At 40.2% G+C, this 13449-nt stretch overlaps 1 protein-coding gene across 1 annotated transcript; it reads left to right on the top strand.

Annotated features, from left to right (window-relative positions):
• The first annotated feature begins 2274 nt into the window (after window positions 1–2274).
• On the top strand, window positions 2275–12386 carry LOC149076574 (uncharacterized). The gene is made up of 3 exons (XM_089242255.1): window positions 2275–2685; window positions 2728–2962; window positions 12184–12386. Exons 1-3 carry the CDS (start codon window positions 2275–2277, stop codon window positions 12384–12386), a joined length of 849 nt encoding a protein of 282 aa, XP_089098381.1.
• Window positions 12387–13449: the final 1063 nt, after the last annotated feature.

The following is a 13449-nucleotide window of genomic DNA, read 5'->3' as shown; positions in this document are numbered from 1 at the left end:
ATCATTCGCAAGTAAATCAAATCAAAAATCAATTTGAAATTTGGCTTTTATTCTCGAATTCGAGTACTTTTATAATACAGTATTTTAGTTTGATTCAACATTTCTTTTGTTCTTACGAATGTTTTTCTCTCCAATCAGTGATGTCTTAACGCATGGAGCACACCCGGACACGATCTGAGTTCATCACATGCAGAAGGGGAACCCTCATGTAAAAAGATCCGATAATATAAAAATTTCCCGAGTAAACATGCTTTAATGTTTCCCAACTTCGCGGCGCAAATGAGAGCCGATCTCCTCGTTAAAAAGTCCTGCCACAGAGAGCAACAGGCCTACAAACAGTACAAATATCCAGTCATTACACTTCACTCACTTCGCTTCTGGAATATAGATGGCAGCTCTGAAGAATCATACACAACACTAGATACGAACTCAGACTATTAAGTACAAACACATTAACACTTCCGGTACAACTCACTAGGTAGTAAATTGCCCATAGCGCATAGGCGGAGATAGACTTGAAAGGGCACGATGTGATGATGATGTTAATTCGTATATACTGTACAAACATATACATTAGATCAGACGACTCCATCTTTGATGTTGGAGGGGGGGGGGGGGCAATGCCTCCATGCTCCCCCCCCCCCCCTTCCGTATCTCCGCCCATGCCATGGCGACAGACCTGAGTTGTAGGATAGTACACAATCTATAATTTTCTCAGACATTTTCCTCATAAAATACAGCTAAATTACTGGGTTTTTGATATTTGGTTTCGTTTTCGAAACAATGATTGAAATTTTCCTTTCACGTCATATTTTTTTCGCAGTGCATTTGAAACTTCTAGAATAGCTCATTTTCTTCCTAAAAATTTATGAATACATCTATTTATTTACATTTATTATATACTAGCCACAATACCCGGCGCTTCCCGGGTTTTCTTCAATTACTGGGTGGATTGGAAAAGTGACAAACCATTATAAAGGAATAAACTGTTATAATGGCAGCATTAAAGATGCGACAAACCATTGTAAAGACATATACACGTCTGAAACGCATTGTTGGAAGCCACGGTAACCAAAGTAAACGTTCCGAAAGTGATTGTTGAGGCCCCAAAATCAGCTATAGATTTGTATACAAACAGACATACATACTTTCACATTTATATATAAGAGTAAGGTAATATATTATATATATATATATACATATAAATTATATTATATTTATTTTATTATTTACCTTTTTTTCTGATTTGATGGAAGACCTAAAAAACCAACCACTGTCAGTGCCAGCTAGTTTTGGAAACAAAACCATCATCATTATGAGACTCGTTCATTCACGAGCAGGAATTGGATTAAATTGAATTTCAGCCGCTGGAATTCGTCATCCCTCTCAGTTATGCTCATCATCACTTTTTTCCACGCTGATTAGCATTCTTGTTCTTTATTTATCCCAGTCTAATCTATCCCATCCTTAATAATATATCCCAACTCATAAATTATAATATTATGACTATAAACATTGGCGTACGCAGGGGGGGGGGGGTCTAGCCTCCATCAAGCCGAGATTATGGTGTTATTTCTCAGGAAAAAAACGTACCCCCCCCCCCTCGAGAAGAAAAAAAAATTGGACCCCCCCCCCCGAGAAAATTCTGCGTACGCCTCTGACTATAAATATTAACCCATTGTGGTCCAGAAGTTTTTGCGGTATTTCGTTGGAACAGTTCGTACTTTATAGTATCCTCGATGCAGGATCGACATTTCGTCAAAAAAAATGTTATATTCAAGTCTATTTTTACAGATTTTCTTGGTGATAAACCTGCGGGAACCATCGACTCTACTCTACTGTACACTTCTGGGAGGAAAAAATACTCGTCATGCCGTCTCTGGGTTTTTCTCCGCCATCTCCTCCCGATACTAGAGCCGTATGACGTCACCATTCGATTCGGAACGTAGCCGCCAAACCACCCCTCCCCAAGAGTGGTCTCGTCTCGCAACTACTGCTGCCACCTGGATTTCGCTGTCGAAGTGGGCGTTTCACCGCTTGTATTTAAGTGTCGCTACCCATGGACTTTCACGATGCAGGATCGACATTTCGTCAAAAAAAATGTTATATTCAAGTCTATTTTTACAGGTTAGTTCGCTTCACATTTTCATACCAACTTATTTAATCTTTATAAATTTAATATTCTTTGTGTCGATCCTGCATCCGACGTTTAAAATTATTATGTACTGTGTGTTTCTATTTTTTGCTCAACCATCAATTTTTTATTTAAAATATATGTGTGCTTTAAAGAAAAACCCTTTTCGCTCCGGTCCTTGTCACCACCATTCGAAATTGTTCCATTCAAAACCTCTTCCCTTTTTCCCTCTTGTCCTTTTTACCCACTTGGCTAGCTTGCTTCTACTGGCGGGAGATATCGAATCCAACCCTGGGCCTAGGGTCAGCCACTCCCCAACACGCTCTCAAAATAGATCAAATCCTTCGTCTGAATCTTCGACTCTTTCGGATAACTCATCCATTCTCCGTAATATTCAAGACACCCAAGTAGCCATTCTTGACAAACTTACCCTCCTCACCCAAAAACAGGACTCATTCAGTCATCAGCTAAGTGATCTATCCCACCGTCTTAGTGCAGTTGAGGAGAAACTTTCCCCAGTAGAGGAACTCCAAAGCCAAGTCTACGACCTCTCCTCTAATCTCTCTGAACTCTAATCCTCCCTTACCAATAAAGTCATCGATCTTGAGGATCGTTCTCGACGGGATAACTTGATTTTCCGAAACATTCCTGAAGAATCTGACTTCGAGTCCTCCTCCACCCTCGAATCCAAAATCATCCAATGCTGTTCTGATCACCTTGACATAAATATTTCACCTAGTGAGATAGACCGCTGTCACAGATTAGGTTCCAAAAAGACCCACGGATCCAGACTTACCATAATAAAATTCAACAAATTTAAAATTAAAAGTGAGATTCTAAAAAATGCCTCAAAACTTAAAACAGCAACATATCTATCTCAGAAGATTTCTCTCTCGATACACGCAAGCTTCGTGGTCAAATTTGGAGAGTCAGTCAAAAATACCGTGACGAAGGCATTAAAGTAAAACTTATAAACAATTTTGCACTCATAAATAATACCAAATATGTCTGGGATCCCGATATTAATGATATCCGCCCCATCTTCCCCGCTCATGCTGCTTCGAACCTTTCTATGCCCTCCCTCTCCTCCCATATTTCCTCTGTACCCCCTTTAGGCTACTCCCCCCGAGCAACCCTTCCGTCTACACAACCTCCAAATTAAAAAATACCTTCCAGTTGGGAACTGTTAACACTCGCAGCCTGAAAAATAAAACTGATTTTCTAGAATCATTCTTACTCATCCATAATCCCCATTTTCTTGGTGTTACAGAGTCATGGCTAAATAATACAATCTCTAATTCCGAAATTTTGCCACCCGATTACAATGCTTTTCGAAAGGATAGAAACTCTCGGGGGGGCGGGGTCTTACTTATTTTCAAAAAATCTATCCCTTTAACTGAAATTCTATTAGATTCCGAACTCGAAATTGTTGGGGCCGAATGGCTTCAACCCAACTGTCCCCCACTTGCCATCTTTTCTGTCTATTTCCCTCCCTCTCCTGATTTCCACCTTTTTGAACAACTGGAAATTATTCTTGAAAAATTTTATAACACACATTCTATTCTTATCTCCGGAGACTGGAATCTTCCCGGCATTGACTGGAAAAATATGGAATCCCTGTCCGGCAATCACGGAATTAATAACAAAGTCCTAGATATCTTCCTTAAATTTAACTTGGTCCAATCCATTTTTGAACCCACAAGAACCACCCTCTACTCCAGCTCTACCTTAGATCTCATTGCTACCTCCAATCGAATTTCAGTCCTTTCCACCTCCATCTTTGAGGGTTGCTCCGACCATAATATCCCAGTCATTAACTTTTCCCTCCGCCACTCTATCCCATCCTACAAACTCGCCCCTAAACGTAATTTCAACAAGGCAAATTATCCACTTATGCAAAATATTTTTCGCTCTCACTTCAATGATTTCTTATCCATATCCTCTTCTAACAATATCCACACCCTCTGGACCTCTTTTAAATGTATTATAGACAAATGCTTAGCTACAGTTCCAATTAAAAATGTTTCTCCTAAGTCTTTTTTTAATCCGTGGATCACCAGAGATATTATTCATTTAAAGAGGAAAATCCGCCGAATCGCCTTCAAATATAAAACTAACAAATCCAATTCACTCAAATCCATAATTTCAGCCTCCACCCGAGACCTCAGAAACCTCATTTCCGTCCAAAAGTCCAGATACCTCTCTCATTCTCTACCCCATTACTTAAAAACCAATCCAACAAAATTCTGGAGTTACCTTAGACCTAAATCTGTTGGTCCCACTTCCCTGAGAAGTTCAAATAAATATACATTTTCTCCTTCAGAGATGGCTACCGAATTCAATTTAGCTTTCTGCTCGGTTTTCTCAATAGACCCCTCTCCTCCCCAATACTCTTTTTTTGATTCTATCCACAACTCACTCCCTATATCCTTCTCCAAACAAGGTATCCTAAAACTTTTGAAAAAACTGAAACCCCATTCTGTTGGCCCTGACGACATCCCAAATTCTATTCTTAAATTCTGTGCTGATGAAGCCGCCGACTATCTTTTAATCCTGTTCAATGTTTCACTAAATTCTGCTACCCTCCCGAACGACTGGAAAATCAATAAAATTATTCCTATCCACAAAACGGGTTCACTTTCCAATCCCCTTAACTTCAGACCAATAGCAATCACCTCCTCCTGCTGTAAAATCTTCGAGCATATTGTAGCAAAAGAAATCCGTATCCACTTAGACTCCATCAGCTTCTTTTTCCCCAACCAACACGGCTTTAGACAATCTCTCTCTACTACCTCTCAACTGGCCCTCTTCATCCACGACCTCTCTGAAGCCATTGATAAAAACCTACAAACTGATATCGTATTCCTAGATTTCTCTAAAGCCTTTGATAAAGTTCCCCACGATAAACTTCTCCTCAAACTCTCCCGCCTTGGCCTTAACGTTCAATTACTTAATTGGGTGGAGGCTTTCCTAAAACACCGTAAACAGTTTGTTCATTTTAATGATCATAACTCATCATCCGCCTCCGTAAAGTCTGGGACCCCTCAAGGATCGGTCCTCTCCCCGTTACTTTTCCTAATTTATATCAATGACCTTCCTCAATCCCTCAACTGCACCACTAGATTTTTTGCTGATGACTGTGTAATTTACCGTATCATTCACCATCAATCTGATCAAGAACTTCTCCAACATAACCTGGCTTCCATCGCCGACTGGTGTTCCCTATGGCAAATGACAATGAATATCTCAAAAACGGTTCACATGAAAGTTACCCGTAAACTTCTTCCTCTTGAATATTCCTACTCCATCAATGATTTACCGTTATCCCAAGTTTCACATATCAAATACCTTGGTGTCATTATTTCAGCCGACCTACGTTGGAACAAACACATCGACTACATTTACCAGAAGTGTCTTAACAAACTTTTCTTCCTCCGCCGCAATCTTAAACACTCTACTCGGGATATCAGACTTCTCTGTTACCAAACTTATATATCCCCCGTCCTCTCCTACGCCGCTGAAATCTGGGACCCTTACACCTCCAGTAATACAGACAAACTTGAATCAATTCAAAATAAATCCGCCCGATTTGTTCACGACTGCTGGTCATCTTTCATTTCTGTGTCCGAACTTAAAAATGAACTTCATCTCCTCCCTCTCTCTACTCTTCGTCTCATCTCTCGATTAACATTGCTTTATAAAATTTTCCATGGTCAGTTCAACATGGATACTTCTGGTATCTTAGCCAAACCATCCTACATCTCTAGAAGACTCGACCATTCCCTTAAAATAAAACCTATTTTTGCTTCCACTGACTGCTTTAAATACAGCTTCTTTCCTCATACCATTGGTGAATGGAACAAACTCCCAAGCTCTATTGTTGAATCTCCCTCTATCACTAGTTTTTTATCCAACATCAAACAATATCTTTGTCATTCTCAATCGCATCCTCTTGTATAGGCCCAAGGGCCAACAATATTGTATAAATAAATAAATAGTGGCACCCCGATGAGGCAGGCCCCCGGATGCGTTTTTGTACAGGTAAGGTCCTATTGCGTTTTATGTACAACTTGTGAATTTTGCTAAGAAGCCAAATTCACAGGGTTATTCAAGGTGATTCATGTGAGATGAATAAAGGTTTTTTATTCATCTCACATGTTTGTCATGTTGAACGCATTTTTAGAACTCAGTTTATTGCTTCATTTCCCACTATTGACAATTTTTCAGTGATTTCAGCAATAATTAGTGACTTTGCTTATCTCGTATGTAGGTTCTCACAGTTTCTATAGTTTTTTTACAACTACTATAGTGTATTTTTCTCTGGAAAATATGGTCAGCTTAATCATTTTTCAATCAATTTACTCAATTTTTCGTGACGTACAGTAATACCAACACCACAACTTACACTAACCCGATTTGCACGATTTTTTTTTCTAAAAAATTCAATTTTTTTTAAATTCACACAAATCAAAGGATAGTTGCTGCGATAGAATAGATTATCAGGTGATCGTCAAGTAAGAATTGTTTTATTCGATCAGACCACCATAAAATAATATAATTGCATCACAGAGCAAGTTACATTTCACATATAAAGTCATATAAGAAAATAACTACTATATGGTGCTTTCCTATTACTATGCACTTCCATACTAATGAATTCAATACTTTTCCATAGTATAAAATCCTGAGTTTCGCCCAAAGTAACTAATAGAGTAAAAGTCCGTTATAACGAGTACGGCTTATAAGGGACAAAAGTCAGCAAAACTCTAACCTCTCTCCCTGCCCCCTTGCCAGCAAAATTTCGTCCGCTTTGCCCCCTCCCCCAATCCTAACGCATATTGAGATCAGACACGTACTGTACGGGGAGCCCGTACAAGTTCTATTTGTCCCCCAGACGATCAAAAATTCATTTTGATGCATCAAAATATTTCAAAAAAATTAAAATGTCTAAAAATACCTTTATAACTATAACCTTTATAACTTTTTACTATTAAAATACCTTTATATGTTATTATAATCAATTTCCGTTAATTTCAATGATATTTGAAGGCTAAGAACTCAAAATTTCTCTTTAAAAAATTCATTGCGACCCACCCCCTAAGCTTTTCGTGCCCCCCCTCCAAAGGTCGATCTTGCGTACGCCTCTCATTGGGAGGGAGACCTATACATAAGGAGTCTAACCCAGGGCCGGAACTGGGGGGGGGGGGACAACTGCTCCTCACGGAAAAATTTAAGGGACGGTAGTTTTAGGTGGGAACAGAGAACACAGTTACAAAATTATCGAATTTTAAAGTTGTTGGGGCGGCAAAATAATTTTTGCCTCGGGCGGCTGTATCATGTTTACCCTGGGCGGTAAAATTCCTAATTACGGCCCCGATCTGACTACCGCCTTCTGACACTGCTATAGTGAACTTTGCTATATTTGGATTAAGAATATTTTATATTCTTATAAATGTGACTGATGACCCCCCCCCCCCCGCAGTCAAAAGTCAGTTAATCCGAAATTCCCCCTCCCGTCGATGCTGACGTAATACTTGAATGGTCCCTAATGAGAATCTCGCTATTACGAGTAATTCGCAAGTGATTGTCAAAGAGCTAATGTTGAAGATACAACAAATACCCGCTTACAGCGAATATATATAACTTATGGATGAAAATAAGAACACATTCGCTATATCGGCAACGTAAATTCTTTAAAAGCATGTTTTCCTCTCCCTTTCTTTAAGAATAATACATAAGATGGAGACTGGAGAGAGTGACATTTTTCTAATCTCTTCACCATACTCATAGGTGTTTATAAACGGGGCATGTCAGTCTCTTCATAGATAAGAGAACCATATGCTGTATCTTATCTTGTTATCTATATAGGAGGTGGAAGAACACATAATTTTATCTGTAGCTGTGATGGTTAGGTAGGTGGGCCACTACCTCTGGTAAACCCCTTTCCCCCTCGCCCCTCCTTTTTTGGAATCTTCAAAACCGAACCCAGGTAAACAGGTCTAATCATTTTCTCCGCTTTAAAATGTTGCTGGACATGCTCCCCCCCCCCCCCCCCGCAGGTCAAGTGATTTTTCTGAGGACCTATTTAGAAAATTCTCGAAAAATGCAACTACTCCTCGTTTTGAGAAGAGGCCCCCTCTTCCCTTTAGGTGCCCGGGTGGGCCCATGGGTTAAGACAGCACTGGGCATAAACTCTCTAAATGCATATCTCTCTAAATGCATATTTCAACAAAAGTAGTTAAAAAAGGAAGGGGGGGGGGGAGAAAGGTAAATTAAAAGCTGGTTTCCCCCCCATTTATATGTTTCAACAGTGTAGGAAAATAAATTTCGTTAAAAATGAGAAGTCTGTAGTAACGACAATTTTCTCCCTGATTGTGAACTGTCGTTACAACGGACTTTCACGTTATTTGTACGCAAAATCGTACCGCTGAGACTTTTATGCGTATTCGATTGCACACAGAGTCTTCATTCCCTTCTACCTTTTCTTTCTTTCAAAACTCAGGTCTATCACCATCCATGGGCGATTTACTACCTAGTGAGTTGTGCCGGAAGTTTAACTGTGTGGTGTATATGTAGTGTGTTTGATTTTTCAGTGCTGCCATCTATATTTCAGAAGTGAGCGATGTGTTATGATTGAATTACATTTGTAATTTTTTTGTAGGTCTGTTGCTCTATGTGGCAAGACTTTTTAAAGGGGAGATCGGCTTGCATTCGCGCCTTGAAGTTGGGAACCACAGAAAACCATCTCCAGCCGGCCAACGCTGTTGCGAATGTGGGGTTAGAACCCGGGACCTCGCGAAGCGAGTCCATCCCTATGACCACTCGGCCACCACAGCGGCCATGCCTCCTACCGCGTAACTTCGGGGTATTAACTCTATAAAAACCAATCCGGCCGTAGACGGCTCTACATGCAAACAGCCAAACCGCTCGTAGCCGGCCGAGATGGGGGGTATGGGTATATAAGACATTTTTGTGAAAGGGCAGGGAGGGTTGATTGACAGCTGTCGTCAGAGGCGGGAACGAGAAAGACAAGCGTATACGCCCCATCAGTTGGATTCCGGAAGCTCCACTTCGATAAAGCTGACTGTTGTTTGCAACAATACAACAAAACGAGAGGTTACACTATCATGTTGTTACCCACGACGTTGGCGAAATAATTTTGGGAAAGTAATTTTAAAATTATCAAGATGTGTTAAATTTTATTGCTTATAATAGATTATATTGTTTAGATATTTAGAATTTATGGTATCTTGTACTTTTGCGATTGTTGCGTTTTCCTGGAACTTGACTTACAATTAGAGCCAGCTTATGTGCAAAAAAAAGGACACGCAGCATCAAATAATTTTGTTTTATTAGTTGCGTACCAACACAATTTATTGAGCCTGTCATAACAGGTGTTCTATCTGAACAAAATCCTGGCAATTTATTAATTGGAACATTGCTAGATTTCCGAAAGTTCTGTGTCATTTGTGTAATGTTATCCGTACTGAACTTCTGAAAGCTTCCATCTCCTGAAATTTTCAGAAAATGTTTTATTCTTTTTTATTACAATTATGGCGATACTCTCGTGAAAAGAACTTTCCTTTACCCAAAATTCGGAGAAGTATTTTACTCCTAATAAGATTTTTAGAAGTGAAAATGAATTTTAATGTACTATTGTAACAATTATTGTTATGGGGATGATGCCCCCTCGTATCGAATGAAAAACATGAAAAGATTCTCTACATAAGCTGAAATGAATTTTTACTATGAAACTGGGAACGGTCCTGCTTGAAAACGTTCACAACCTTCCTAACGGCCATATGCTTCGCAAGTTCTGTTACTTTCTCTAATGGTTATATATTTGGATCATGCGTTAGAGAGGGACAGCTGCCCCGGACGGAAAATTTGAGGGGGTGGCAATTTAAGTGACAAAAATGTATAAAAGCACTTTGTTGTGATTCTGGGAGTTGGAAAATCAAGCCGCAAAAATTAGCGCCCACTCCTCCGGGGCACCATGTCCGCCTGTCCCCCCCCCCCCCCCCAGTTGCGGCCCTCGTCATCAATACGCATATTTTCAGTTCACACAAAGAAAACCCTCTATGTTTGGATAAACATGACTAATCGCCGACCGATATTATTTACTAGAACTGTAAAAGCAATGAAGAAAATTTTGTAAAAAGCAAAAACATTACGGTACGTTTTTTTGTGTAAAAAAACATAAGGGCATGTTGCAAAGGGACATTAACATGCACATGAACTGAGCCCGTGATAGTAGTATAATACTAAGTAGTATATTTCATTTTGTGCACAATTTTGCAAGTGTTGTTTTATTTCTTTAGCGTATTACTAAGGTTTTTGATTGTTAGTTGAGAGGTTAGTACACAAACCTGTAGCAATACGATTTGACTTCCTTCTGGGACGGCTGCCTTTAGGATTTGGCACCAGACTGCACAGGCTCAATTATGCCCATTTTCGTGCATAAAATGGCCGTGCAATGATAAAAGAACCCACCTAAATAAAGAATGTGGGGGGGGGGAACACATTGTTACAGGGGGAGCCTAGCGAGCTATAGCAAAGGGCGGCAGGTTTGAGGAATGAGTGGCCGAGAAAATTAGTAGAATGTGAAAAGAGTGGCAAAATCATAAATCAGTTTCTGCCTAGAGAGTGAGTGACCTAGAGCAGGGCTTGACAAATCAAAAAATAATTTAAGCACCAACCAAATTTCATAGGAGCCAAGCATTTTTTTTTAAATAATGGCTTTATTTTGAAAATAATGATTTTTTTCAGCTTATCTAGGGCTCAGCAACCCTTCTCCATGTTGGTAGACACACTGACATAATTACCAAAAACTTTGCTAAATTGAAGTGTTAGGATAACATATCATCCATATAGCAATCAAACATATAATATTTTAGGCACCAACGCCAAATTTCTATATTCGTCATAGTGACCTGGTGCCTGGGAATTGTGAAACCCTGACTTAGAGCGTGTGCAAGTACGTGGATGACCAAAAGAGAAAGCGAGTGACCCCAGGTCGGTGAGCGATCAAAATCGTGACCTAGAATTGTTGCAAGCGTGTTAATGACCAAGCAAAGAACTACAGAGCGAGGGACCTGGTTAATGAGCGATCAAAATCGTGACCTTGATGGGGTGCAAGCATGTGGATGACCAAAACGTAACCTAAAGAGCGACTATGCCAGGTCAGTGAGCGATCAAAATCGTGGCATAGAGCGTATGCTATCATGTGAGTGACCAAAAGGGGGGAACGTAGAGATTGTGTGAGCACGTGAATGACCGAAGCAGTATGCCAGCATGCGAGTGGCCCAAAGCGTGATTTACTGATTTACAGACACAGGCGTTTTCACAGGAGCGGGAGTCCAAGACGGGTATTTCCCAGGGTGGTGAATTCTAGGAATAAGTGGTCAAGAATATTAGAATAGAATTGAAGAAGGGAGGCAAAACAGTAAATACGCCTCTGATTGTTGCCCGATTGTAGTAGTATCTGAGCATGAGACTTCCTCATTTTCTACGGATCTAGCGTTTTGATAAACATCTGCGGTTACTACCAACTGGGGTTAGGATTATTGATAAGAAGACAGTCAACGTGAGCAAAAAAGGCACGGCTGTAATTTGTTCAGGGGATTTATGTCCTTTCATTGTCAAGTTTGAAAAACTCATTTTCGCAAAAGGGACACTTCCACATAGTGATTTTACCTCTCTTTTTCTTACGAAGCAGATAATACCTTATAAGTGGGCTGTTTTTATGGGAGTGTTCCAAATAAAGTACACTGGCACCGGATTAGTACGTGAATACATACAACAAAATTGATTGTAAAGTTTTCGTATGGCTCCCAAATCGAGTTTTCTATCGCTTCTAGGTAGTGCATTCAGAAAATGGCCAGCCCCTTTTCTTCCCCACAGATACGATCTTATCCAAAGGTCAACGTTGGTTTTACTAATAGATATTTTTCTTCAAAACTCGCATTCCATTTCTATCCAAACGTGAATAGGTTGACCTTTTTCCTTACTCTTGAGAGTTTTAAATATTTATCATTTCTATGTTTAAGTGGTCAATTATCGATTTGAAGCATCACTTTCGATTTGGAAAATGCCTAAAGAAAGTCTCGTGTATGAAGAAATTCGTCGTATTTTGTTTGATGAGGATTCAGGTGATTCCGATTCTCCCATTGAAAGTTCCGACAGCGAGTATATAGTCACGAACAAGAGACCACAAGTACACGTATATCATAGCTATAAGGAGATAGGATAGTGGATAATATATCGTCATAAGCAGAGGCGTAAACAGGGAGGTGCATAGAGGGTCCGTATCCCCTCCTCCAAGTCAACCAAAAATTCGAAAAAAATTATTTCGGTAAAAAAAATGCTATATCGAAACTAAATACCTTTTATATGCTATGTTAACCAATAAGAAGGGGATTCCCTCTCTGATTACTTTTTATCACAAGCATAAGCGTGGACAAAGATCATTGGCGTACGGGGGGGGGGGGATATTGAGGTTCTAATACCTCCCCTCAAACCGAGATTATAGTGTTATTTTGCAGGAAAAACGTAACCTCTCCCCCCCCCCCCAGAAGGAAAAAATTTTGAACTCCTACCCCCTCGAGAAAATTCTGCAGACGCCTATGACGGAGATACACTGAAAATGCAAGAGAGCCACAGTTGGGAGGAGGGAAGTTGAATTACGATTGAAGGGTTATCCGTATATTTGTGAATATCATGTCGCTTTTGTATGCATGGGTAAACATAATGCCCTTCCATATTCCCCTCCCCCCCAATCATAAGAAGAGTTGGAGGAAGTTCAATATGGCTGGAACTAGAGGCACAGTAGCAGGGTGAAGTTTTTCAAGGAGATATACTGTGCATAAGCACTTTTTGCAACTTTGAAAGCAGAAAAATTAAGTTTATCCCCTCACCTCCAATACGTTGCGATCATGTTCCTAGTTGTACGCCTGTAAGTTTCAACGTATCACCAGCAACAAGTGTGCGAAAATATTTCGTTACATCTTCACTTTTTGTTTTCTAATGGAGGAGGCGAACCAGAGCCGTAACTTGGGGGGGAGCAGACGGATCTCGTGCCCCGCGCGCTGGACCAGAGGGGGCGCAAATTTCATTCTCAAACCTTACCTTCAACATTACAAAGGGGTGCCAAAATGCGCACTTGCCCCAGGTGACCACGCATCTCGTTGCGGCCCTGGGGAGAACGTCAGTTATTCGTAATTTCTCTCACAGAACCAAAAATAAATTAGATTCCTCTTTTGTCGGCAGAATTTTGCCAATATTTGTACTCCTCTGTCTTTGTCAAAAGTCGGCAT

The sequence above is a fragment of the Pholcus phalangioides genome, unplaced genomic scaffold, assembly GCF_987345545.1.
Source record: "Pholcus phalangioides strain wild (caught in Gottingen) unplaced genomic scaffold, Ppha-v1.0 ptg000015l_1, whole genome shotgun sequence".
Taxonomy (NCBI): Eukaryota; Metazoa; Arthropoda; class Arachnida; order Araneae; family Pholcidae; genus Pholcus; species Pholcus phalangioides.
The sequence above is the reverse complement of the archived record's forward strand: the minus strand, read 5'-3'. Positions and strand labels throughout refer to the sequence as shown.